Source organism: Carcharhinus amblyrhynchos, chromosome 1 (assembly GCF_965287045.1).
Source record: "Carcharhinus amblyrhynchos chromosome 1, sCarAmb.v2.hapA, whole genome shotgun sequence".
NCBI classification, from domain to species: domain Eukaryota; kingdom Metazoa; phylum Chordata; class Chondrichthyes; order Carcharhiniformes; family Carcharhinidae; genus Carcharhinus; species Carcharhinus amblyrhynchos.
This window is the reverse complement of record NC_137324.1, coordinates 141979227-142006588: the sequence shown is the minus strand read 5'-3', so window position 1 is coordinate 142006588 and position 27362 is coordinate 141979227. Positions and strand designations below refer to the sequence as shown.

General features: G+C 44.0%; 1 protein-coding gene across 1 annotated transcript in view; it reads right to left on the bottom strand.

Annotated features, from left to right (window-relative positions):
* rbm46 (RNA binding motif protein 46) overlaps positions 1-26800 on the bottom strand; it is an 83144-nt gene extending 56344 nt beyond the window's left edge. The window contains exon 1 of the mRNA XM_080199657.1: positions 26650-26800. Coding sequence (XP_080055783.1) covers positions 26650-26800 — 151 coding nt within the window. The remainder of the gene's footprint in view (positions 1-26649) is intronic.
* Between the last annotated feature and the right edge of the window lie 562 nt (positions 26801-27362).

The window sequence follows — 27362 nt, the reverse complement described above, 5'->3', positions numbered from 1 at the left end:
AATGCATATTGATTCTGTCAAGAATTTACCCCAACCCAAAAAGCTTTTTATACTCTGACGAATGGTCATCCAGACTCAAAACATTAGCTCTATTCTCTCTCCAAAGATGGTCAGGCTTGCTGAAATTTTCCAGAATTTTCTGTTTTGTGTTATTGTATGAGCTATTTATACTGTTAGATGAAACAAATGCCCTGTCTTTAGCAGAGGTATATCCTGAACGTGCTACTCTACATTGAACACCACTTCTAAGAGGCACAAAGGCATCAAGGGCACAGAATGTACTCTTGACTTGGGGACTTCAATGCATATTAGTTGCCTCATTCCTGACCAAACTGGGCTATTCCTGAAGGACATATTAGGTCTGTGGCAGTTGGTAAGAGAACTAATTGAAAGAAACACTAACTTGACCATGTCTGTCCATGGCAGAAGTGGCCACCACATAATGTTTGTGAAGATAAAGTCACGAATCCACACTGGCAACACCTGCCATTATGCTTTGTGGCACAATCATTGTGCTAACTGGGATAATTTAGGCCAAACCAAGTAACTCAAATATCGGCATCCTCTGAGGTACTGTGGGCTATCAAAAACAGCAGAACCGTACTTTACTACAATCCCTAACTTCACAGCATATCTCTTGCTCTAAAATTACCATCAAGCCAAGTGACCAACTCTGAAGCAAAGAAAAGTATCGAAGATCGAGCCAATAACTAGGCATCAACTAGTGAAACTACAACACAGGCCAACAAACATACAATACTGTGGAATCAGTATGCTATAGACAGAGCTAAGCAATCCACAACCAACAGATCAAATTAAATCGCTACAGATCCAATTATGATTGGCCTCCATTGCTCTTTTGTCAATTAAATCTGTTCCCTTGTGTTCTCAATCCTTCCACCAATGGAAACAGATTTCGCAATGTATGTTTTACAATATAAAAGAATATGCGGAATTAAATATATTTTCCTTCTTCTTTCACATTTTCCACCATTTACTCTGGCTCTTAATCAATCCACTTCCTGCTGCCATCAGACTTTTGAATGCACCGACTTCGCACTAAGTTGATCTTTCTCTACACCCTAGCTACAACTATAACACTATATTCTGCACGCTCTCCTTTCCTTCTCTATGAATAGTATGCTTTATCTCTATAGTGCGCAAGAAACAATGCTCTTCACTGTATACTAATACATGTGACAATAATAAATCAAATCAAATTACTGATCTGGATTTTATAGGTGTGAATAAAGCAAACTGATTTTGAATTGTCACTTTGCATCTGAAATCCAACCATTTTGTACAAAGTAGATCAGATCCACCTTGTGTCCAAAGGGAAAAAAACCAAAAGCTATATTTTTTTTAAGATAAGGCACCTTCTATGTTTCTACTTATTTCAAAAAGAATTTGATCTAGCTCTTGGGGCTAAAGGGATCAAGGGTTATAGGGGGAAGGGAGATCAGGATATTGAATCTGATGATCATCCATGATTAAAATGAATGGTGGAGCAAGCTCAAAGGGTCAAATGGCCTACTCCTCCTAGTTTCTATGTTTCAACTGATTCAGAGACAGCATCAGGAAAAAAAAACAAGGTTTAGGAGCCAGGGGAGACTATAGGGTCTGGTGAACCTGCTTTACCATTCAATATGTTCATAGCTGAGCTTGAGCTTCAACTCCATATTCCCACTAGGAAAAGAAAAAGACTTGCATGCATTTGCATGGCACCTTCCGTGACCTCAGATATTTCATGATATGGAGATGCCGGCATTGGACTGGAGTGGGCACAGTAAGAAGTCTCACAACACCAGGTTGAAGTTCAACAGGTTTATTTGGAATCACAGAATTTGGTGTTGTGAGACTTCAGATAGTTAAAGTTTTAAAGTTTATTTATCAGTGTCACAAGTAGGCTTACGTTAACACTGCAATGAAGTTACTGTGAAAATCCTTAGTCGCCACACTCCAGTGCCTGTTTGGGTAAGCTGAGGGAGAACTTAACATGGACAATGCACCCAACCAGGACGTCTTTCGGACTGTGGGAGGAAACCGGAGAACCTGGAGGAAACCCACCTGGACATGGGGAGAATGTGTAGACTCCATACAGTGACCCAAACCAACAGTCCCTGACACTGTGAGGCATTAGTGCTAACTACTCAAAAAACTCTGCAACTAATTTTTTTTTGAGTGCCACAGCTGTTATGGACAAAAGAGAAAGGCAAACTCTTCTTGTCAATTGTTTAGAAGCAGAGGATATTTTTGAAGTAGGCTGTGGTGTGTTTCCCCAACATTCAGTTTACAGGATCCATCTACTCATAACTTACAGCATATTCATGTTACGATTGACTCAGTAAGCTAGTTTATTCATATTCAGACCCAGGGGAAGGGCATTCACAATGTCCCACTCCACTACACACACAGTAAGGGGATAGAAAAAAATTTTCATCTATGGATAGTAATAGTAAGTGAGTCCAGTGAGGAGTTCTTTCATGTAGGAGGTTGAGTTCAACTGACTGAAGAGGCAGTCTTTACAGGTGATGCTGATGCCTTAAACTGAATTTGGAACACAGATCAATTTGACAGTTGATGGTAAGAAGTTTTTCAAGACTCAGGCTTCAAGGAACAAGCTGTTGTTCAGCCTGGAGTCCTGCTTCTTGGTGTTCACTGGATGGATGGACGGACAACATCAGATTAAGGGTTTTTCAGACCTCAAATGAATGTAGATTTAAAAATGGTCACTCAAGTCATATTATCTTCTTACTCCCCAGTAATTTCAGAGGGATGTTTAGTGTCTGGAACTGGCTTTGACATCAGGGCTGAAATGCCCCAATCATTCTGAAAAAGTTACCATGCATATTCAGGTTCTTTTGGTGTGAAGCCATTACCTAGGTCGACCCTCCGACTCCAGTAGAGGGGTAACATTATCAGGGTGCAAATGATTGTCAGTGGTCCCCTTTTGAAACAGACCCAGACAGTCCCAGGTGCAAGATGGGTATATCAACAACTCAAGGCATAATGGGTTGCAACCTACAAGTCCCCTGCTTTTGTGATTATTACGTCCTCAAAGCGGCCTAAGAGATTATTGGATGATGAGGATTATTATCTTGTAATTCTTCTTGGTAGCTTCCAGAACAAAAGACCAATCCATGTGTAGTGGGTAGCACGGTGATACAGTACTTAGCACTGTAACCTCACAGCACCAAGGACCCAGGTCCAATTCCGCCCTCAAGTGGCTGTGTGAAATTTGCACATTTTCCCCGTGCCTGCATGGATTTCTTCCTGGAGCTCCAGTTTCCTTTCACAGTCCGAAGATGTGGGGGTTAGGTTGATGGCCATGCTCAATTGCTCCTTAGCGTCAGTAAGATTAGCACGGTAAATACGTGGGATTACAGGGGTAGGGCCTGGGTGGGATTGTTATCAGGATAGGCTTGATGGGCCAAATGGCCTCTTTCTGCAGTGTAGGGATTCTATGAGCCACCAGCAGAAAGTCCATTTTAAAAGTAGCAATAAAAAGTTTGAATTAAATGATCGGATAATCTGTTTTCATTCTTAGTTGAAGGATAAATATTCACTAGGACATGAACTAACCCAGACAAAATGGTGGAAAGTTGGATATCCAGCTGCAAAGGCTAACAGGACTGCAGTTTGAAGTTCCATCCAAGACTCCAATAAAGTGATACTAAAGTCTCAGCCTAGATACATTACCTTTAAACCACAAATGATACAGATGCAGAGCACTACTACTGACTCACAGCAAGGCACAGAGACTCAAACAGAAAGATCAATTAACCTAATTCATAGTACTTGCTAGTTTGAAGTAGTTATTGATCTAGATGAGCAATGTGCTATGCCAGAAGCCTCACCTCACTCAAGTGCCTGACAATGACCATCTCCAACAAAAAAAATCTAATCATCAACCGCTACAGGTGAGGTGCCTGTTTGGATGTGGCAAATGTTGTGCCCTTGTTCAAGAAAGGATGCAGGGAGAAGCCTGGGAACTACAGGCCAGTGAGCCTCACGTCTGTAGTGAATAAGTTATTTAAAGGTATTCTGACAGACATTATCGACAGGCATTTAGAGAAGCAAAGACAATTGTGAGGTATTGCACTTTGGAAGGACAAACCAAAGTAGAACATACAGGGTAAATGGTAGGACTCTGAAGGGTGCAGTTGAACAGAGGGATCTGGGAATATAGGTACAGAATTCCCTAAAAGTGACGTCACAGGTGGATAGGGTTGTAAAGAGTCCTTTTGGTACACTGGCCTTTATAAATCGGAGTATCGAGTATAAAAGTTGGAGAGTTATGGTAAGGTTATATAAGGCATTGGTGCGGTCGAATTTAGAGTACCGAATGGGTCTAGATAGAGTGAGTGCAGGCAGGCTATTTCCACTGAGGCTAGGGGAGAAAAAAACCAGAGGGCATGGGTTATGGGTGAAAGGAGAAAAGTTTAAAGGGAATATTAGGGGGGCTTCTTCACGCAGAGAGTGGTGGAAGTGTGGAATGAGCTGCCAGATAAAGTGGTAAATGCGGGGTCACTTTTAACATTTAAGAAAAACTTGGATGGGTTCATGGATGAGAGGGGTATGGAGGGATATGGTCCAAGTGCAGGTCAGTGGGAGTAGGCAAAAATGGTTTGGCACAGACAAGAAGGGCCAAAAGGCCTGTCTCTGAGCTGTAATTTTCTATGGTTTCTATGGATTAGGGACAGTCAAATAGCTTTTGAGTGGAAAATCATGCCTCACAAATTTGAGTTTTTAAGAAGGGTAACCAAGAAGGTAGAAGAGGGCAGTGCAGTCGATGTTGTCTACATGGACTTTAGCAAGGCCTTTGACAAGTACCGCATGGTAGGTTGTTGCAGTAGGTTAAATTTCACGAGATCCAGTAGCCAATTGGATACAAAATTGACTTGATGACAGAAGACAGAGGATTGTTTTTCAAACTGAGGCCTGTGAACAGTGGTGTGCCTCAGGGGTCCACTGTTACTTGTCATTTATCTTAATGATTTGGATGAGAATTTAGGAGGCATGGTTAATAAGTTTGCAGATGACACCAGGATTGGTGGCATAGTGGACAGTGAAGAAGGTTATCTCGGATCACAATGGGATCTTGATCAATTCGGCCAGTGGACTGATGAATGGTAGATGGAGTTTAATTTAGGCAAATGCAAGATCGAACCAAGGCAGGACTTACTCAGTTAATGGTAGGGTGTTGCAGAAATTATAGAACAAAGAGATCTAGGAGTACAAGTTCATAGCTTCTTGAAAGTGGAGTCACACGTGGACAGAGTGGTGAAGAAGGCATTCAGCATGCTTGGGTTCATCCGTCAGAACACTAAATACATTTTGCTGAAGTTGTACAAGGCATTGGTAAGGCCACACTTGGAATACTGTATAGAGTTTTGGTCGCCCTATTATAGAAAGAATATCATTAAACGAGAAAGGGCGCAGAAAAGATTTAATAGGATGCTCCAGGGACTTAATAGTTTGAGTTATAAGGAGAGGCTAGATAGACTGGGACTCTTTTCCTAGAGCGTGGAAGACTTAAGAGATCATAGAGGTTTACAGCGTTCAAACAGGCCTTTTGGCCCAACTTGTCCATGCTGCCGTTTTTGTTTCAAACCTCTAAGGTAGTCCCAATTGCCTGCATTATCCATGTAACTGAGCAAAAGCTTTTTAAAAGACAAAACTGTATCCGTCACCTCTGGCAGCTTGTTCCAGATACTCACCATCCTCTGTGTGAAAAAATTGCCCCTCTGGACACTTTTGTATCTCCCCCCCTCACCTTAAACCTATGCCCTCTAGTTTTAGACTCCCCCATCTTTGGGAAAAGATATTGACTATCTAGCTGACCTATGTTCCTCATTATTTTATAGACCTCTATAAGATCACCTCTCAGCCCTTGACGCTCCAGAGAAAAAAGTCCTCGCAACTGTCAAGCATTTCCTTATATCTCAAACCATCAAATCCTGGTAGCATGCTAGTAAATCTCTTCTGCACTCTTTCCAGTTTAATATTATCCTTTCTACAATAGGGTGACCAGAACTGCACACAGTATTCCAAGTGTGGCCTTACCAATGGCTTGCACAATTTCAACAAGACATCCCAATTCCTGTATTCAATGTTCTGACCAATGAAACCAAGCAGGCTGAAGGCCTTTTTCACAATTCTGTCCACCTGTGACCCCACTTTCAAGGACCAATGAACTTGTACCCCTAGACCTATTTGTTCTCCCTGAAGCCGTACCATTCACTGAGTAAGTCCTGCTCTGGTCCAGTCTGCCAAAATGCATCACTTCATATTTATCTAAATTAAACTCCATCTGCCATTCATCAACCCTCTGGCCGAACTGATCAAAATCCCATTGCAATCCGAGATAATCTTCTTCACTGTCCACTACGCCACCAATCTTGGTGTCATCTGCAAACTTACTAACTGTGGCTTCTAAATTCTCATCCAAATCATTAATATAAACGACAAATAACAGTGGATCCAGCACCGATCCCCGAGGCACACCACTGGTCACAGGTCTCCGGTTTGAAAAAGAACCCTCTACAACCACCGTCAGGCTTCTGTCATCAAGCCAGTTTTTTATCCATTTAGCTACCTCACCTCGATCCCATGAGATTTAACCTTATGTAATAACCTACCATGTGATACCTTGTCAAAAGCCTTGTTAAAGACCATGCAGACAACATCAACTGCACTGCCCTCATCTACCTTCTTCGTTACCCCTTCAAAAAACCCAGTCAAATCTGTGAGACATGATTTTCCACTCACAAAGCCATGCTGTCTCTAATCAGTTCTTGCATCTCTAAATGTCTGTAGATTCTGTCTCTCAAAATACCTTCCAACAACTTACCCACCACAGATGAGAGGCTCAGCGGCCTGTAGTTGCCAGGGTTTTCCCTGCAGCCCTTTTGAAACAAAGGCACAACATTTACCACCCACCAATCTTTAGGCACCACACCTGTGACTATCGATGATTCAGATATCTCTACTAAGGGGCCCGCCATTTTCTCCCTAGCCTCCCACCATGTCCTGGGACATACTTCATCAGATCCCGGGGATTTATCTATCTTGATGCACTTTAAGTCATCCAGCACCTCCTTCTCTGTAACATGTACACTCCTCAAGACATCACTATTTATGTCCCCAGGTTCCCAAACATCCATGCTTTCCTCAGCAATAAATGCCGATGAGAAATACTCAATTAGGATCTCATCCACCTTTGTGGATCTGCACATAGATGATCTTGTTGCAGAGGAGATTTACTAGGATGTTGCTTGGTATGGTGGGAAGGTCTTATGAGGAACGGCTGAGGGACTTGAGGCTGTTTTCGTTAGAGAGAAGAAGGTTAAGTGGTGACTTAATAGAGGTATTCAAAATGATCAGAGGATTAGATAGGGTGGACAGTGAGAGCCTTTTTCCTTGGATGGTGATGGCTAGCACAAGGGCACATAGCTTTAAATTGAGGGGTGATAGATATAGGACAGATGTCAGAGGTAGGTTCTCTACTCAGAGAGTAGTAAGGGCCTGGAATGCCCTGCCTGCAACAGTAGTGGACTCGCCAACGTTAAGGGCATTTAAATGATCATTGGATAAACATATGGATGATATTGAAATAGTGTAGGTTAGATGGGCTTTAGATTGGTTTCACAGGTTCAGCACAGCATCAGGGGCCGAAGGGCTTGTAATGTTCCATGTTCTATGTTGATCCTTAAGAGACCCTACCATCTCCCTTGTTACTCTTTTGGCCTTTATGTATTTGTAGAAGCTCAGGTGATCTTACAGAGGTCTATAAACTACCGCACTCCCCCTTTGCACACCTCCACCGTCCCCCTCCGCCATCCCCCTCCACATACCGACTTTTTCTTTCACTCCACGCCCTCTCACTCATCTCTACATCCAACTGCCCTCTCTCTCTGCTCCGTCTCTCCCTACCTCACAGTCAGCACCCACAGCTTCCTCTCCTTCCATACCCCTCAACACCTTCTCTTTTGCCCCCTCACTTTCTGCACTTTCTCTCCAGCTCTCTCCATATCCTCACTCTCTTCCTCCCCTCCACATCCTCACTCTCTCCAACCCCACCTGCAGCCTCCCTCCCTCCCTCCCCTCTGTCACACAATCTCGCTCCCACCCTCCCACTCTGCATCTCTTCTTCCTTGCTGTAACGCCACAACATTTCTCCCTCTTCCTCCCTCCCACTATGCATTCTCTCCTTCTCCTCACCCTAATTCACACCCTCACCTTTCACACCCTCCCCCTCTCCAGACCCTCCCTCACTCCCTCCCCCTGCACAGCCTCTCCTTCAACCCTGGTACCCTCCCTCATCATTTGCATCATTTCCCTCTACTTGCCCCCTCACACACTCTCACTCCCTCTTCCTCACCCTCAGTACCATTTTGTTGTTTTTCTACACCGTCTCTTACTCCCTCTCCGCTCGCTCTCTTTCTCCTTCTACCACTCCACATCCTTTCTTCATCTCCCTGCCCTTCCAAACACTCAACCCCCCTCCCCTTCCACATCCCCTCTCCACACCCTTCTACATCCATGCTCACTCTCTCTCCTGCAAGCCTCACCCTCTCCACATACTTCTCATTCACACCCACCAACTCTCCCTCCTCGTCCGCAACAGCCCCCATCCCCCTCCACGACCTGCATCTCCCCACCACCACACACTCTCTCCCTCTCCCTGCCACACCCTCTGACTCTCTCCATTTCTCACTGAACCCTTTCTCCCTCCTTCATCCTCTACATCTCTCCCTCTCCATTCCCCTCCCTTCATTCTCACTCCCCCTGTGCACCCTCTCTCTTTCTCTCTCACTGCCAGTGCACTCTTTTGTACTTCCTCACTTCCATGCTACTTCCCTTTGCATCAGTTCTCCCTCTCCGCACCCTCTCTCACTCACTTGCCCTCTGCACCCTCTCTCTTTCCCTGCTGCACTGTCTTGCTCTCTGTCTCCCTCCACATCCCTTCTCCCTCTCCCACTCCTTATTCTATCCGTCTCCAAACCTTCCCCCTCTCCTGACCCTCCCTCTCCCCCTTCTCCTCCGCACGCTCTCCCTCCCTCCTTTGCATCCTCTCTTTCCCTCTCCTGAACCCTTTTGCACTCTTCCACAGGCTACACGCCATTTCACTGCTTCCAACCCTCCTTCGTACTATTTCTCTTTTCCTCCCGCACCATTTCCCTCTCTCCATTACTCTTTGCACTATCTCACTCTCCCTCTCCCACGCCCTCCACACTCTTTCTCTTTGTCCCTCCATATCCACACCCTCTCTGTCCCCCACCTCCGCAGCCATTCTCTCCCTCCCTTTCCTTCAGCACCCTCTCTCCTTCCACTCACTGTCCCTCCCCCCGTACTCCTTTGTTCCGTCCCCCTCTGTACCCTCCCCCTCTGTTGCCTTCACACCTTCTCTGTCCCTTCCTCTCCCTCAATACCTAAGAACATAAGAACATAAGAAATAGGAGCAGGAGTAGGCCATCTAGCCCTTCGAGCCTGCCCCGCCATTCAATAAGATCATGGCTGATCTGTCGTGGCTCAGTTCCACTTTCCCGCCCTCTCCCCATAACCCTTAATCCCCTCTCTTATCAAAAACCCATCAACCCGCGTCTTAAAAATATTTAGCGAGGCAGCCTCCACCACTTCAACGGGCAGAGAATTCCAGAGATTCACCACCCTTTGAGTGAAGAAGTTCCTCCTCAACTCCGTTCTAAACTGCCCCCCCTTTAGCTTGAGGCTGTGCCCCCTAGTCCTACTGTCTTTTTTGAGTGGGAAGAGTCTCTCCACCTCTATCCTATCCATCCCATTCATCATCTTATACGTCTCAATGAGATCTCCCCTCATTCTTCTAAACTCTAACCTCCACACCCTCTCTCATCCTCCCCTCTACAGCCTCTCTTCCTACCCCACTGCACTTGCTTCCCCCCCCCTCCACACCCTCTCCTTCTATACTTGCCCCTGCTCTCTGGTTGGCTCTAGAACTTGAGGCTCTAAGAAACTGATCTGAAAAACACACTATAAACTCATCTTCCACACTATTTTTGTTACTCTAATTTGTCCCATCTATTTATATTAAAATCCCGATGCCTTTAATGCCTGTTTTAGAAACCCTGATTATTTGTGCCTGAATATCACATCTTGCAGCATCTTTACTATTCAGCCTGTTGAACTACTCCCAGAACTGATTTTATGAACTGACTTGTTCTCTTTGCTAGTTCTTACCTTAACCTACAACAGAAACAAAGAAACATTGAAACTAGAAGCAGCAGTCAGCCATTCAGCCCTTCAAGCCTGCTCCACCATTCATTTTGATCATGGCTGATCATCGAATATACTGACTCCCCCCTTCCCCAATATCCCATGATCCCTTTAATCCCAACAGCTACATCTAATTTCTTCTTGAAATCAGACAATGTTTTGGCCTCAATTACATTCTGAGGTAGTGAACTCCACACATTCACCAACCTCTAGATGAAGAAATTTCTCACCTCAGTTCTAAAAGGTTTACCCCGATCCTCAAACAATGATCCTTGGTTCTTGACTCCCCCGCCATTGGGAACTTTTTTACTGAATCCACCCTGTCTAATCCTGTTAAAATTTTATAAGTTTTTCTGAGATCCCCTTTCACTGTTCTAAACTCCAGTGGATATAATCCTAACCAACTTAGTCTCTCCTTATCCCTACCATACAACAAGAACAAAGAAGAACATAAGAACATAAGAAATAGGAGCAAGAGTAGGCCATCTAGTCCCTCGAGCCTGCCCCGCCATTCAATAAGATCATGGCTGATCTGAAGTGGCTCAGTTCCACTTTCCCGCTTTCTCCCCATAACCCTTAATCCCCTTGCCTACCAAAAACCTATCTACCCGTGTCTTAAATATATTTAGCGAGGTAGCCTCCACCACTTCAACGGGCAGAGAATTCCAGAGGTTCACCACCCTTTGAGTGAAGAAGTTCCTCCTCAACTCCATTCTAAACTGCCCCCCCCCTTATCTTGAGGCTGTGCCCTCTAGTCCTGCTGCCCTTTCTGAGCAGGAAGAACCTCTCAACCTCTACCCTATCCATCCCCTTCATCATCTTATATGTCTCAATAAGATCTCAATAAGATCCCCCCTCATCCTTCTAAAGAACAACAAAGAAATCCCAGAAGTCAGCCTGGTAAACTTTTGTTGTACTCCCTCTAAAACAAAGACATCCTTCCTCAGGTAAAGAGACCAAAGCTGAACAAAATACTCTGGATATGGCCTCAACCTGTACAACTGCAGCAAACGATCCCTGTTGTACCTGCGTGCTTACTTTCAGTGACTGATGTACGAGGATTGCATGGTCTCGTTGAGTATCCACTTCTCTCAGTTTCATCCATTCAAGTAATAATCTGTTATTGCTACCAAAAAGGATAGCCTCACATTTATCCAAATTCTACTGAATCTGCTATGCACATGTCCACACACTCAGCCTGTCCTAAAGCATTTCTGCATCTTCCTTGCATCCTCCCACTCAACTTTGTACCATCTGCAAATTTGGAGATAATGCATTCAGCTCCCTCTTCCAAATCATTGACATATAATGTGAACAGTTGTAGCCTAGCACAGATCTCTGCAGAATCCCACGAGTTACTGACTGCCAATCAGAAAAAGACCCATTTATGCCAACTCTTTGCTTCCTGTCTGCTAACCAGCTTTCTATTCATCTCAAAATATTATCTGAAGTCCCAAGTGCTTTAACTTTCCATAGTAGTCTGTCATATGAGACTTGCTGAAAGCCTTCTGAAAATCTAAATTAACCACATCCACTGCTTCTCATCGATCAACTCACTAATTATATCCTCAAAATATTCAAATAGATTCGGCAAGCATGATTTCTCTTTTGTAACTCCATGCTGATTTTGTCTGATTATACCACCGTCTTCCAAATGCAGAGTTATGAAATCCTTGATAATAGACTCTAGCTACTTACCCAGTTTTGATGTTAGGCTCACTGGTCTATTTTCTCTAGACTTCCCTTTTTGAACAGCAGGCTTACATTAGCTACCTTCCAACCCGTAGGAACTATTCCAGAGTTCCAAAGAATTTTGGAAAATAACCACCAATGGATCTATTCCTAGGGCCACTTCCTTAAATCCTCTGGGATGAAAATTATCAGGACTTGGAGATTTATCCACTTTAATCCAATCAACTTCCCCAAAACCATTTCTCTACTAATATTGATTACCTTCAGCTCCTCACTAAAACATGTTTTTCTCAGCACTTCTAGTACATTACTCATGTCTTCCTTTCTGAAGGCTTCAGCAAATAATGCCTTTCTTTTGCAACTTGAAGCCTATGATGCAAGCACAGAAGACTAGGTCCAATACTGCCAAGCATATGCATTACTTCTTCCGGACTAATAATATTGAGGGTGATGAAAAGCAGAAAGTAATCCTGTTGATAGCATGTGGGGTCCCAACTTTCAGAGTGATAAAAGTTTGACCTATCCAGATGCCCTAACTTGAAAACTTTAACGAGTTAGTAGACTTGGTAAAAGGCTACTTTGACCCAAAGCTCCCTATTATATTCCATCAATACCACTTCAACACAGCATGGTCAACCTCTGGGGAATCTGTCACTGCCTTCCTAATCAGATTATGAAACTTGGCAGAGCACTGTCAAATCGGGCCATCCCAATCAACATGTTACAAGATAGACTAATATGTGGAACTTACAATGTGACAGCTCAAAATAAACATTTGGCAGAACCTAAAAAAGACCTAAAAAAGACATTGAGATAGCTCCATCACTGCTGAATGTATGAAAGGAACGACTGGAGGTTTTAGACAGCAGTGTCCTCTGATTGGGGGAGGGACCTTATGCAATGTCCATTCCTCAACTGAGAACATTTGCAAAAGTAGATTATCAAAGAATCTATTACAATGTTGAAGCCCAAGTTGCATCAATAGGAAGTCAAAGAAAGGCCGTAACAGTCTTAAGACTATTAGGGAACATGTTCCAATAGATTGGAGACATGGTTAGTAAGTTTGCAGATGACTTCAAGATTGGTGGCATAGTGCACAGTGAAGAAGGTTATCTAGGATTGCAACGGGATCTTGATCAATTAGGCCAGTGGAGTGATGAATGACAGATGGAGTTTAATTCAAATAAATGTGAGGTGATGCACTTTGGTAGGTTGAACTAGAGCAGGACTTACTCAGTTCATGTTAGAGCACTGGGGAGAGTTACAGAACAAAGGGCTCTAGGGGTATAGGTTTATAACTCCTTGAAAGTGAAGTCACAGGTGAAGAAAGTGGTGAAGAAGGCATTCAGCATGCTTGGTTTCATTGGTCAGAACACTGAATACAGGAATTGGGAGGTCTTGTTGTACAAAATGTTGGCAAGGTCACACTTGGAATACCATGTACACTTCTGGTCACCCTATTGTAGAAAGGATATTATTAAACTAGAAAGGGTGCAGAGAAGATTTACTAAGGTGCTATGGGACTTGATGATTTGAGTTATAATGAGAAGCTGGACAGACTGAGATTTTTTTCTTTGGACCATGGAAGGCTGAGGGGCGATCTTATAGAGGTCTATAAAATAATGAGGGGCATAGATCAGCTAGATGGTCAATATCTTTTCCCAAAGGTAGAGCAGTCTAAAACTAGAGGGCATAGATACAAAAGGGTCCAGAGGGGCAATTTTTTCACACAGAGGGTGGTGACTGTCTGGAACAAGCTGCCAGAAGTAGTAATAGAGGTGGGTACAATTTTGTCTTTTAAAAAACATTTAGACAGTTACATAGGTAAGATGGGTATAGAGGGATTTGGGCCAAATGCAGGCAATTGGGATAAGCTTAGAGGTTTAATAAAAGTTGGGTCGAAGGGCCTGTTTCCATATTGTAAACCTCTATGACTCTATTACAGATGCCAGATAATGGACTATTGCAAGTACTGTGAAAAACCACAACCAAGGCAAAGTTATTGGGGCAGGCACAACACATGATATTTAGAAAAGAGGCCAAAGCTCAGTACCAAACCACACCTTTTAGGAATGCCAACTAACGGAAACAGGGGCAATGCAATTAGACCACATTACCACAATGTAGGTCATCCCTTAATGGTGGAGCTGTTAGTAAATGGCCACCTATTAAAAATGGAGGGGGACACAGGAGCTGCAGTCTCTGTTATCGGGGAGCAGATCTATAATCATCTCTGAACTGGTATCCAGTTCCTGAGCTTAGAAGACACAAAGATCAGGCTAGCCAATTCCGCAGGAGAAGCATTGCAAATACACGGAGCCACAGTGCAATCAGCTCGACTCACACTCATTATTGTACGGGGACACGGACCTAGGAAGTTGGCTCCAGCACATCAGACTGAACTGGCTGGAGATCTGCAAGCTGAGTGTGAGAGGCTGCATCAACTTATCAAAAGGTACCCTGAAGTTTTCCAGGAAGGACTTAGATGACTAAGGAGAACCACAGCCAAGATCTACATTGATCCTGATGCTATGCCTAAGTATTTTAGAGTAAGACCAGTTCCATACTCTTTGATGGAAAAGATAAAGGGCCTGTAGGTACACTCGCCTGCCCTTCAGGATCTTATTCGCATGAGCCATTTTGCAAGAGGGGTAAATCCAAGAATTACCCCAAAGTGGCGGTGTCCTGATGATGTCCTGGTCACAGGGACTTCAAAACAAGAACACTTTGCAAACTTAGAAGAGGAATTGTGGGGTTTCTCAGAAGTTGGAATGCACTTGAAGGAGGAAAAGTGCATCTTTCAAGCAAATGCCATGACCTACTTAGGCTATCGGGTGGACAGCAAGAACCTACATCTGGTGGAGGACAAGGTATAGACAATTAAGGAGGAACCAACTTCAAAGAACAGAGTTGAAACCTTTCCTGGGGTTAGTAAATTATTACGAGAAATTTATTCCGAATTTGGCTTCCTCACCAGCACCTATGCATACCCTGCTATGTAAACACCGAAGTGGTTGTGGGAGGCATCATGGATGGAGGCTTTCAATAACAGCTTCTGTCATCTAACATACTGGCCTATTTTAACCCCAATAAGGAACTTGTCCTGACATGCAGTGCTTCACCTTATGGGATTGGGGCGGTACTGGCACACAATTTGAAAGATGAAATAGAAAAGACTATTGCATATGCATCTAGGACAGAGGTATTTGAAAATTGAGATAGAGAGTTAAGCAGTTATATTCTGCATCAAAAAGTTCCATCAATAGGTTCATGGTACACACTTCATAACAGTAACCAACCACAAATCCTTGTTGGGACATTTTAAAGAAGATAAGGCAATGCCTCCACCGGATACAGCGTTGGGCCTTGTTACTGGCAGTTTATGAATACCTTCCAGAGTATCATCCTGGAACCCAGACAGCCAACGCCGATGCATTGAGTTGTCTGGTGTTACCCAGAAGCCCAGTTTCTTTACCAGCATTGGAAGAGGGCGTGATTACAAAAAACAAAGAAAATTATAGCACAGGAACAGGCTCTTCAGCCCTCTAAGCCTGCACCAACCGTCCTCCTGTCTGAACTAAAACCCCCACACTATTCCGAGGACCATATCCCTCTATTCCAATCCTTTTCACGTGCTTGTCCTGACGCCCCTTAAAAGTCACTATCGTTTTTGCTTCCACTACCTCCCCTGGCAGCAAATTCCAGGCACCCACTCTGCGTAAAAAACCTTGCCCCTCACACCTTAAACCTATGCCCCCTAATAACTGACTTTTCCAGCCTGGCAAAAAGTTTTTGACTATCCACTCTGTCCATGCCCCTCATAATCTTGTAGTCTTCTATCAGGTCACCCCTCAACCTCCATTGTTCCAGTGAGAACAAACCAAGTTTCTCCAACCTCTCCTCATAGCTAATGCTCTCCATATCAGGTAATATCCTGGTAAATCTTTTCTATACCCTCTCCAAAGCCTCCACATGTTCTGGTAGTGTGGCGACCAGAATTGAACACTATTTTCCAAATGCGGCCTACCTAAGGTTCTGTAAAGCTGCAACATGACTTGCCAACTTTTAAACTCAATGTCCCAGCCAATGAAAGCAAGCATACCATATGCCTTCTTGACTACCTTCTCCACCTGCGTACCTGTACACCCAGATCCCTCTGTCTATCAATACTCTCAAGAGTTCTGCCATTCACTTTCTATTTTCATCTATATTGGACCTTCCAAAATGCATTACCCTAAAAGTTTTGGAGATTCTGCCAATGTTGGCATGGTGGCACAGTGATTAACACTGCTGCCTAATAGCACCAGGGACCCGGGTTAGATTCCAGCCTAGGATGACAATATAAGTACAATTTGTACATGCTACCCTTGTCTGCATGGGTTTCCTCCAGATGCTACAGTTTCCTCCCACACTCCAAAGGTGTGCAGATTAGGTTGATCGGCCATGGTAAATTGGCCATGGTAAAATGGTAAAGGGGGATTAGCAGGTTAAATGCATGGGGTTATGCAAGGGCCAGGGTGGAACTGTTGTTGGTGCAGGCTCAATGGGCCAAATGGCCTCCTTCTGCACTGTATGGATTCTATGATTATATGAAGACTAAGCCTACAGTTCCTAAACCCGGAAAGGAGGGCAAAGTTCCAGCAAAAGAACCAGAAGAAAAATCATAATCCTGCAAGATCAGAAAGAATAATCAAAACTGGTTCATTTGGGGAACTTTGGAGATGGCTTCAGCTGGTCCCTGGGATCATAATGGACAAAAATGTCTTGTCAAGTAGAAGTGCAGAGCAAAATTGTGAAGAACCACTACCTCAGGAGTAGGGAGTCTGCACCAATGCGGGCCTCATTACCAGCCATGGAGATGGCTGCTGCTGGGATTGGGCCATGACTTGTAGCCAACCCTGTGCCTGCCCCTCCAGATGAGGAGGAGACGGACTCCGAGAGAAAGCAAAAGAAGCTGGTTTCCTAAACGAAGCAAAGACTCAGAAAGAATCTGTGACTTTACAACACTCCCTCCTAAAACAAAGGTTACCAATTTGGTTCACACCATCAGGTCAGGTTCTGCCTTCAAACGACCCTGGATTGATCACCAAGCAGCAAAGAGGACTTTCCTATGAAGGGGCTAGTGGGGGAGGAACGGACTTAACAGGGGAGCAATGTTATGATGGCTGTCAGGGATACACAATAGATCATCCCATGGGTATCATGGAATATGAATTTCCCTACTGAGCAAGCGGAGACACGTCCAATAGGAAAGGAGCAGCAGAATCTTTTCACTGTGTAAATAATGGATATGACACTACTGTACTACTGTCAGGCTCACCACTCTTTCCTGGCTTCCTGCCCTCACAAAGCATCAAGTGCTCTTGAATATTAAGGCATTGGTCACATTGCACCCACAAAGAACAAAGAGAATGACAGCACAGAAACAACAGGCCCTTCAGCCCTCCAAGCCTGCATTAACCACGTTGCCCGACAAAAGCGTTCTCTCTAATGTCCATACTTATTTCTATACAAGCTGACAATTTAATTATTTTGAAGCAGAAATCAGCCATGATGTCACTGAATGATGGAGTGGCGCAAAGGGTGAATAGCCGGGTGAATAGATGGAGACAGGAGTACAACAACGATTTAACAACAATAATGGCAATAGTGGCTTTAACATGGCTATTCTGGCTGAGAGTCAGGCAAGCTATGAAAACAAGAGGAGGATTTGTTGCTAAAATACATTGCAGTCCTTTGTTTGCCAACAACAACTCTATAGAGATTAACCATCATAAGTAGCATGTGCTGAAGGAGATTTCCTCAGAGAAGACGACAAAGATAGATTCTACATCAGAAAGGATTTGGCCAATTCTTCCCTAAAACTGGTAGTATCTATTTTCAAGTTAAATAATTAAAGTTAATGTTCATTTAAGAGTTAAAATTCAGTAAAGTTGATGTTCATTTAGGAGTTAAAGTTCGATAAATGAGTTGCAACTGTTCAAGTTTGAGTTGATACCTGAAGGGTTAAATAAAGAAATTACTGAATGAATTGAAGAGTTGACTACTGTTCTCGTTTGTCTCATTAAATTCGAATGCTTGGAAGGTGTTTAAATCAAAAGCCGAACAACAATGGCCTACTCCTGCTTTTTTGTATCCAATTCAATCAAATCAATCCAATTCAGAGTGTCAACAAGTGAGACATTCCCGGTTCAAGCTAACAAAACAGGGCTCTCACCGGTCTTGGACTTGATCTACAGGATCCAAGCTGATTGGAGTAGACATTGCACTTCCTCCAAGACTTGATCTCATTTGCATCTTAGCCAAAAGGCTGAGATGCCGCTTTTAAAAATTGTTTCAAATGAAGCTAAAATGTAACCTAATGACTTCAACCAAGTACAGCATGTCGATACTAAACCTGATCTTAGCCAAAAGGTCGAGAAGCAATATTTTTATCTCATCCACTATTTCAACTATCTTCTCTTTCAGTATGTTTTGGGCAGCATCTTCTTGTTTGGTAAAGACAGATGCAATGCACTAATTCTGTATCTCAGCCATGCCCCACCCCTCTATATACATATTGTCTTATAGGTCCCAAATCAGTTCCACTCCTTTTTTTACTACCATTTTATTATTTATCTGCACCCGGATAAATGTGTGGTGGTACATTTTGGCAGATCAAATGGGATGAAGGAATATAATATTAAGGGTAAGACTCTTAGCAGTGTGGAAGATCAGAAGGATCTTGGGGTCCGGGTTCATAGGGCTCTCAAATTGGCTTCGTAGGTAGAGGATGTGGTTAAGAAGGCATATGTGTACTGGCCTCCATCAATCAAGGAATTGAGTTTAGGAGTCGGGAGATAATGCTGCAGCTGTAGAAGACCCTGGTCAGGCCCCACTTGGAGTACTGTGCTCAGTTCCAGTCACCTCATTACAGGAAGGATGTGGAAGCCATTGAAAGGGTGCAGAGGAGATTTACAAGGATGTTACTTCGATTGGATGGCATGCCTTATGAGGATAGGTTGTGAAAGCTCGATCTTTTCTCCTTAGAGAGATGAAGGATAAGAGGTGTACAAGATGATGAGAGGTATTGATCAGGTGGACTCTCAGAGGCTTTCCCCCAGGGCTGAAATGGCTGCCACAAGAGGACACAGGTTTAAGGTGCTGGGGAGTAGGTACAGAGGAGATGTCAGGGGTAACTCAGAGGGTGGTGGGTGAGTGGAATCAGCTGCCGTTGGTGGTGGTGGAGGCAAATTCATTAGGGTCTTTTAAGAGACTTCTGGATGAGTACATGGGACTTGTATGTCCAATGAACTTGTCTGGATGAGTACATTGGACTTTCATGTCCAGTGAAAGCCTGTACTTACTCCCAGCGGAATAGGCATTTAGCAGCACCATTTGAGATTTTTTGCATCAGTTGAGTTTTGTTTCAGGGTTAAACATTAACTTACAAGTGAGATGCTTTTGACTTGCTGCTGTTTTGGCTGAGTTTTCTAAGTACTGTGTTTTGGATGGCTGTTACTTAAAATCAGGTAGAATATAAGATCTATGCCAACAGTATGTTGCCTATGACAGGTTTAAGTCCAACTGATTTAGTCGATAGTAAACTCACAAGCTCTCGAGGTTTCCCTCTTCGTCAGGTGAATGGAGAGTTCTAGCCTCAGACAGAGCATATAAAGCACAGACAATTTACAGGTTACTGGTTAGAATGCGAATCTTTAACTTCACTTACTGTACTGTCTGGAGATAATACACATCTCTTTAACCTGTGATCAGTGCTCCTTCCACTCACGTTGTCAGCCACTTTAAGACTTGAATAGCAGGTTAGGTGTAAAGATTCACATTCTAATCAGTAATCTGTAAACTGTCTGTGCTTTATATGCTCTGTCGGAGGCTAGGACTGTCCAATCACCTGTCGGAGAGGGAAACCTCGAAAGCTTGTGAGTTTACTATCAAATAAATCGGTTGGACTTAAGTTGTCAGACTTCTTACTGTGTTTACCCCAGTCCAACGCCAGCATCTCCACATCATGCCTATGACAGGAACAGCTCTTCAACTCAACATGACAATGGAAAAAGCAAAGGCTTAAAAGAGGGGAAGTTCTTCAAGGACAGGGAAAGAAGAGGCGTGCTCTCCAATGAAGGCTCTGTCCAAAAAAGGTTTCTGGGAACTTTAAGGTATCCAGATCTTTCCAGCTGGCAATGGGTACCATCTTGAACATATTGACGCACACTGTTAGTCAGCATGCAGGTGTATTCCAGAAAAGTACACCATTTTCTCCCGCAGAAGGAACAAGCAGGCTTTACCTTACCAGCAGAATTCCCTATCAAGCAGAACAGTATCAACCATACACAAAGGTGGGTACCCATGACAACAGGGAGAGGTATGGAAACCACAATAGGTAACAATCTACAAGTGTGCAGCTATAGTATGGCAACCATCCCCAAACCAACATGTTGGTGGTGTCTTTTATCAAGTCAGCAGCCAACGTATATTCATCTTGCACTATGCAGATCTTCTGGCCACCTCAAATAACCAGAGGCTGGTTGCTTGGGAACAAAAGTGATCTTCTTGTATACATGCTTGATAACCTGTACGCCCATGCAGTGCTGCAGCAATGTTTACAGCAGGGCTGCGAAAGGCCGCTGATTCTCCCCGAGAGAGACCAGAAATGGATGTGCAGACTGACCTCAAGCATCGAGGGTTTCTTTAAGCCTTCAAACTGCATTATCACAGCATACTAAGTTAATGTTTCAGGTCATTGACACAAATGGTTCTAATGAAAAAGGTTCATAACTTGAAATATTAAGTCTTCTTTCTCTTTCCACAAATGCTGTCTAATATGGTGACAGTTTTAAGCATTTGAAAAAACAATCATATTGTTGTTGTTCATGGGAATTAATCAGCCCAATTATAATGATTACACACATTCACTCACTGTGAAATAAAGCAGCTTAATGGCTTCCATCTCGCCTTGTCATGCCAGGTGCTTTCTCCATTCAATCTTTGAAAGGTTGATAAAACATGCATAGAAGTCACAAATGTCCAGATCAGAACACACAATGGTTACTATTATTACTCTTGAAAGAGAACTGAGGGACTTCTGTGTACTCTGTTTCATGGAGAAGTGGCTCACTCCTGCTTTACTGGGCAGTGCCTTACAGCCAGAGGGCTTCTCAATCCAGCAAATGGACTGTAGAGTGGCTTCAGGCAAAGTGATACATCTTGTAGCCTGTTATGTCTTGCAGACCTTGCCATAGTCGACAGGGGTCAGAGTGGGGTCTGCTTCCTAATCAAAACCTTGTGGTGCCTCGACGTCGCAACACTGGCAATTTTCTGCTCTCCAGACCTAGAATATCCGATGCTAAAATGCCGTCCCTACTACCTTCCGTGGGAGTTCATCTCCGTTATCCTGATGGCGGTTTACATCCCACCCCGTACGGATGTGAAGATCGCGCTGGACGAAATATCCTAACGCTTTGTTCATCGTGGCCAGGGACTTCAATTAGACCAAGCTCAAAAGCATACTATCAAGTTACCACCAACATGTCTCCTGCTCCACCAGAAGTCCAAACATCCCAGACCACTGCTAATCAAATATCAAACATGCCTAGCACTCTATCGCCTGCCCACACTTTGGCAAATCAGATCACGAGGCTGTGCTCCTGCTCCCAGCTTACAAGCAAAAACTGAAGCTGAAGAATCCATCAAAGAGAGTCATGCAATGTTGGTCTGAGGAATCGGATAATTTAGGGGCTGCTTAGAGTCAGTGAACTGGTCAGTATTTAAAAACGCTGCGACCGACCTGAATGCGTATGCCACTACAGTAACTGACTTCATTAGTAAGTGTGTAGAAGACTGTGTGCCAAAGAAGCAAATCTGTGCGTTCCCCAACCGGAAACCATGGATGAACAGGGATATCCATGCGTGCTGAAGTCCAGGTCTGAGGCATTCAAGTCAGGTAACAAGAAAGCCATATACAATCTAAGGAGATCCATCAATAATGCCAAAAGACAATACAGGATCAAGCCAGAGCCCCAGGATAGCCACACCAACCCCACTGACTATGGCAAGGTCTGCAAGACATAACGGGCTACAGGATGAATCACTGGCTCCAATGCATCTCTCCCTGATGAACTCAGTGCATTCTATGCCTGTTTTAAGCAAGAGGTCAGTGAGAGCATGCCCTCCACCCTGGAAACCCTGGATGAATCTGTATCTGGGGTCACCATTGCAGATGTCAGAGTAGCTTTCTTGAAGGTCAACCCACAGAAAGCAACTGGCCAGATGGGGTACCCTGACCTGCACTCAGATCCTGCACGGATCAGCTGGCGGAGTTATTCACAGTCATCTTCAATCTCTCTGTACAACAATCTGAGGTCCCCTGCTTCAAGAAGATGACCATCATCCCGGTACCTAAGAACAATCAAGCAATGTGCCTTAACGGCTATCGGCCAGTAGGTGTGACATCCATCATTATGAAGTGCTTCGAAAGGTTAATCATGGCACAAATCAATTCCAGCCTCACAGACTACCTGGATCCACTACAGTTTGCTTACTGCCACAACAGGTCCACAGCAGGCACCATTTCCCTGGCCCTGCACTCAATCCTGGATCTCCTAGATAACAAGGACACCTATATCAGACTCCTATTTATTGACTACAGCTCAGCCTTCAATTCTATTATTCCCACGAAACTCATCTCCAAAGTCCGTGGCTGGGCCTTGGCACCTCCCTCTGTGACTGGATCCTGAACTTCCTAAGTCACAGACCACAATCAGTAAAGATAGGCAATAGCACCTCCTCCATGATCATTCTCAAACCAGTGCCCCACAAGGCTATGTTCTCAGCCCCCTACTATAATCCTTGTACACTTAACACTATGAGGCCAAATTCCCCTCCAATTTGATTTTCAAGTTTGCTGATGACACCACTGCAGTGGGTCAGATCTCAAACAATGACGAGACAGAGTACAAGAACGAGATAGGGAATCTGGTGAACTGGTATGGCAACAATAATCTCTCCCTCAAGTGAACTGGTGTGGCAATAGTAATCTCTCCCTCAACATCATAAACAAAAGAGATTGTCATCAACTTCAGGAAGCATTAATGAGAACATGCCCCTGTCTACATCAATAGGGATGAAGTGAAAAGGGTCCAGAGCTTCAAGTTTTTAGGTGTCCAGATCACCAACAACCTGTCCTGGCTCCCCCATGATGACACTATAGTTAAGAAAGCCCACCAACACCTCTACTTTCTCAGAAGACTGAGGAAATTTGGCATGTCAGCCATGACTCTCAGCAACTTTTACAGCTGCACCATAGAAAACATTCCTTCTGGTTGTATCACGGCTTGGAATCACTTCTGCTCTGCCCAAGACTGCAAGGAACTACAAAAGGTCATGAATGTAACTCTTCCCGCTGCCTCAGCAAAGCAGCCAGCATAACTAAAGACCCCATGCACCATGGACATTCTCTTCCACCTTCTTCCTTTGGGAAAAAGATACAAAAGTCTGAAGTCGTGTACCAACTGACTCAAGAACAGCTTCTTCCCTGCTGCTGTCAGACTTTTGAATGGACTTTTGAGTGCTGTCCTAAGGGGAGGGTGCTAAATTGGGGGAAGGCTAGCTACAGCCGGATTAGGCAGGAACTTCGGGATACAGACTGGGATAGGCTGTTTGAGGGCAAGTCCACGTTCGGCATGTGGGAGTTTTTCAAGGGAAAACTGAAATGGTTGCAGGAAAGACATGTGCCGGTTAAGAGGAAGGATAGGAAAGGTAGGATTAGAGAGCCAGGAATTACTAGGGATATTGAGGACTAGGTCAGGAAGAAACGAGAGGTGTATGTTAGGTCTGGGAACGGAGAGAGCATTGGAGGAGTACAGAGAGAGTAGGAGGGAGCTCAAACGGGGAAGGGCAAAAAGGGGGCATGAAATGGCTTTGGCAGACAGGATTAAGGAAAATCCAAAGGCATTTTACTCCTATGTCAAGAACAAAAGGTGATTAGAGGAAAAATTGGTCCTCTCAGGGACATAGGAGGGGAACTGTGCTTAAAGTCCGAGGGAATGGGGGAGATCCTGAATGAATACTTTGCGTCAGTATTCACAAAAGAGAGGGGCTTGATGTCTGGTACTGTCTTGGAGGGAGCTGTAGACCAGCTGAAGGAACTATCCATTACGAGGGGGCAAGTGTTAGGGCTTTTAGGTAGCATTAAAACTGACAAATCTCCAAGGCCTGATGGCATTTATCCTAGGCTGCTTGGGGAGGCGAGAGATGAAATTGCTGGGCCCCTGACACAAACGTTTGTCTCTTCTTTGGACACAGGTGAGGTCCCAGAGAACTAGAGGATAGCGAACGTGGTACCGTTGTCTAAAAAGGGTAGGAGGGATAACCCTGGTAACTATAGGCCGGTGAGTTTGACGTCAGTGGTAGGCAAGTTGATGGAGAGGATTCTTAGGGATAGTATGTATTAGCATCTACAGCGTTACGATCCGATTAGGGATATGCAGCATGGCTTTGTTAAGGGGAAGTCTTGCCTTACAAATCTGGTAGAATTTTTTGAGGAGGTGACAAAAACGGTCGACAAAGGACGAGCCGTTGATGTCGTCTATATGGATTTCATAAGGCGTTTGACAAAGTCCTTCATGGTAGGTTGGTTGAAAAGGTTAAGGCTCATGGAATACATGGAAGGTATCTAGATGGATTGATAACTGGCTTGGTAAGAGGAGACAGAGAGTAGTAGTGGAAGGGTCCTTTTCTAGCTGGAGGTCTGTCACTCGTGGTGTGCCTCAGGGCTCAGTACTGGGACCTCTTCTATCTGTAACATACACAAATGACTTGGAAGAGGGAGTAAGTGGTGTGATCAGCAAATTTGCAGATGACACTAAGATGGCTGGATTGGCGGACAGTGAGGAGCAGTGTCAGGCAATACAGCAGGATATAGATAGGCTGGTATATTGGGCAGATAAATGGCAGATGGAATTTAATCCTGATAAATGTGAGGCGATGCATTTTGGGAGAAATAATGTAGGGGTGAGTTATATGATAAAGGGTAGACCTATAGAGAGTATAGAAACGCAGAGGGATCTGGGGGTGCAAGTGCACAAGTCTTTGAAGGTGGCAGTACAAGTGAAGAAGGTTGTGAACAAAGCTTCTGGTATGTTAGCCTTTAGAGGAAGGGGTATAGAGTATAAGAGCTGGAATCTAATGTTGCAGTTGTCTAGAACGTTGGTTAGGCCGCATTTGGAGGATTCCCTTGAATGTGTGTATAAGGATGTGGATGATACTGATGTTTTTCTCTTTTAATCCACAGGTGCTTCGGTCCACCTTGTTGTCCAACAAGGGGTATACACGCAATGGGTCGTACAAGGGCTGCTCTTGGTTGTTTCGAGAACAGCCTAGTACTTCACATCGTTAGTGTACGCTTAAACTGGACCAGATGCTGGGCAACATGACAGCTCAGTGACTATCACTGTTTGCTGTGCAGATACATGGACTGCCAGTGTCTGCAGGAGTTTGCGCATTCTCCCCGTGCTTGCGTGGGTTTCCTCCGACACCCCAAAGATGTGCTCTTAGGCTGACTGGTGTAACAAATTGTCCCTAAATTCGTCTTCCCTCAATGTGGAATGCCATAAGCATAGACAAGCGTCATGGGTGGAGAGGGGACTCATAATGTTAAAATGGCGGCACGGGCTCGTTGGGCCGAAGGGCCTGTTTCCCGTGCTGCGTTGTTCTTTGTTCTTTGACTTACTTTGCATTGAGATGATCTTTCTCTCACTATGACTGTAACACTACATTCTGCACTCTCTTGTTTCCTTCTCTATGAATGGTCTGTTTTGTCTGTATATCACACAAGAAACAATACTCTTCACTATATGTTAATACATGTGACAATAATAAATCAAATCAAAATATTGGGCAATATAGGCACACCTCTAGACATAAGATAATCATTCATTGGAGAAGTACCTTGATACCCAAGGAAACATCTAAACAAAGAACAGGTACACATATAATTTCTTTGAGAGAAGGAAACGTGAGGAAAATGCATAAGTAGTGATATGGCCAGACCATAGACAAATGGGGTTCCTTGCCACTGAATCCAGTAGGGTCAATGCTAGAAAGGAGCATCAAGTACGGTCTTAGATGATGTGATGCGTGTATATTTGGAGATAAAATCTTGTAAGAAATGTTTCAGTTATCTATGGAATTTTCATGGATGTTCTTATATCCTCACCATTTATGTCGTTTAGAATCAGAGAAAAATTACAATGCAGAAAAAGGCCATTCAGACCATCAAGTCTTCGCTGGCCAAAAAAGAAAGAAACTTACTGCTCATTTTTATCGCACTTTCCAGCATCTGGTCTCACAGGCAAGTAGTGCAGCTTCATTCTGGGTCACAGAACCAAGTTTATTGGACTTTGCAGATTACAGCACTCTAACATGCATATCCAGGTACCTTTTAAATGAATATTTCAGCCTCAACCAACTTAGGCAATTAATTCCAGACACCCACTATCCTCTGAGTGAAAACGCTTTTACTCATGTCCCCTCTAATCCACATACCAAACACCTTGCAATTGACCACTCAGCTACGGAAAGTCTTTTGTGTCCACCGTATTTAGATACCTCTAATTTTGTACTCTGATGTTTTTCTGTCAATCTGTTGAATTTAACGTAGGAAATTGAGAAACAATTCCTGCCCCAGTTTTAACATCTCACTCCTACCTGGTGGTGGTCCACCGAACTTTCTTTGTCCATTTTCTTGAATCATAGTATAGCCTGTCTGCTCCATCAAAGCAAGTAGTGCAGCTTCATTCTGGGTCACAGAACCAAGTTTATTGGACCCATTTGTCATGTCCAGACTTTCTGCTGTCATGCTCAGAAAAGGAACTTTGAATCTATAGGACAAAGCAATAATAAACATGTTTGGTTTCACAAAATGTCTACGATAAGACCTCACACTTCTGATTTATACATAATTTTGAGGAACGTGAATAAGATATTTACGTTTCTAAGTTAAACTGGGAATCATTTGTATCACAGAATCACAAAATTTTACTGTGCAGGCCATTCAGTCCATCAAGTCTGCACCAACTCTCCAACAGAGCATCCCACCTAGATCTAGGGGCAATTCAGCACGTCCAATCAATCTAGCCTGCACATTTTTGGACTGTGGGAGGAAACCAGAGCACCCAGAAGAAATACAATAGACACAGGGAAAATGTGGAAACTCCACACAGTCACCCAAGGCTGAAATTGATCTCTTGACAGTTTTTGGAGGTTCCACCAAGATTGCAAACCCCTGGAGTTTCTGCACTAGAAGGAAGCGTGGTGCCTCGCTGACCAAGGGCTCGGAGCCCATGGCTGTCTGGTTTTAGGCATTGAGCCGTCTTCACTGGGGGCACGCACACGCTGTCCTGTGTAGACATTGCCAGGGT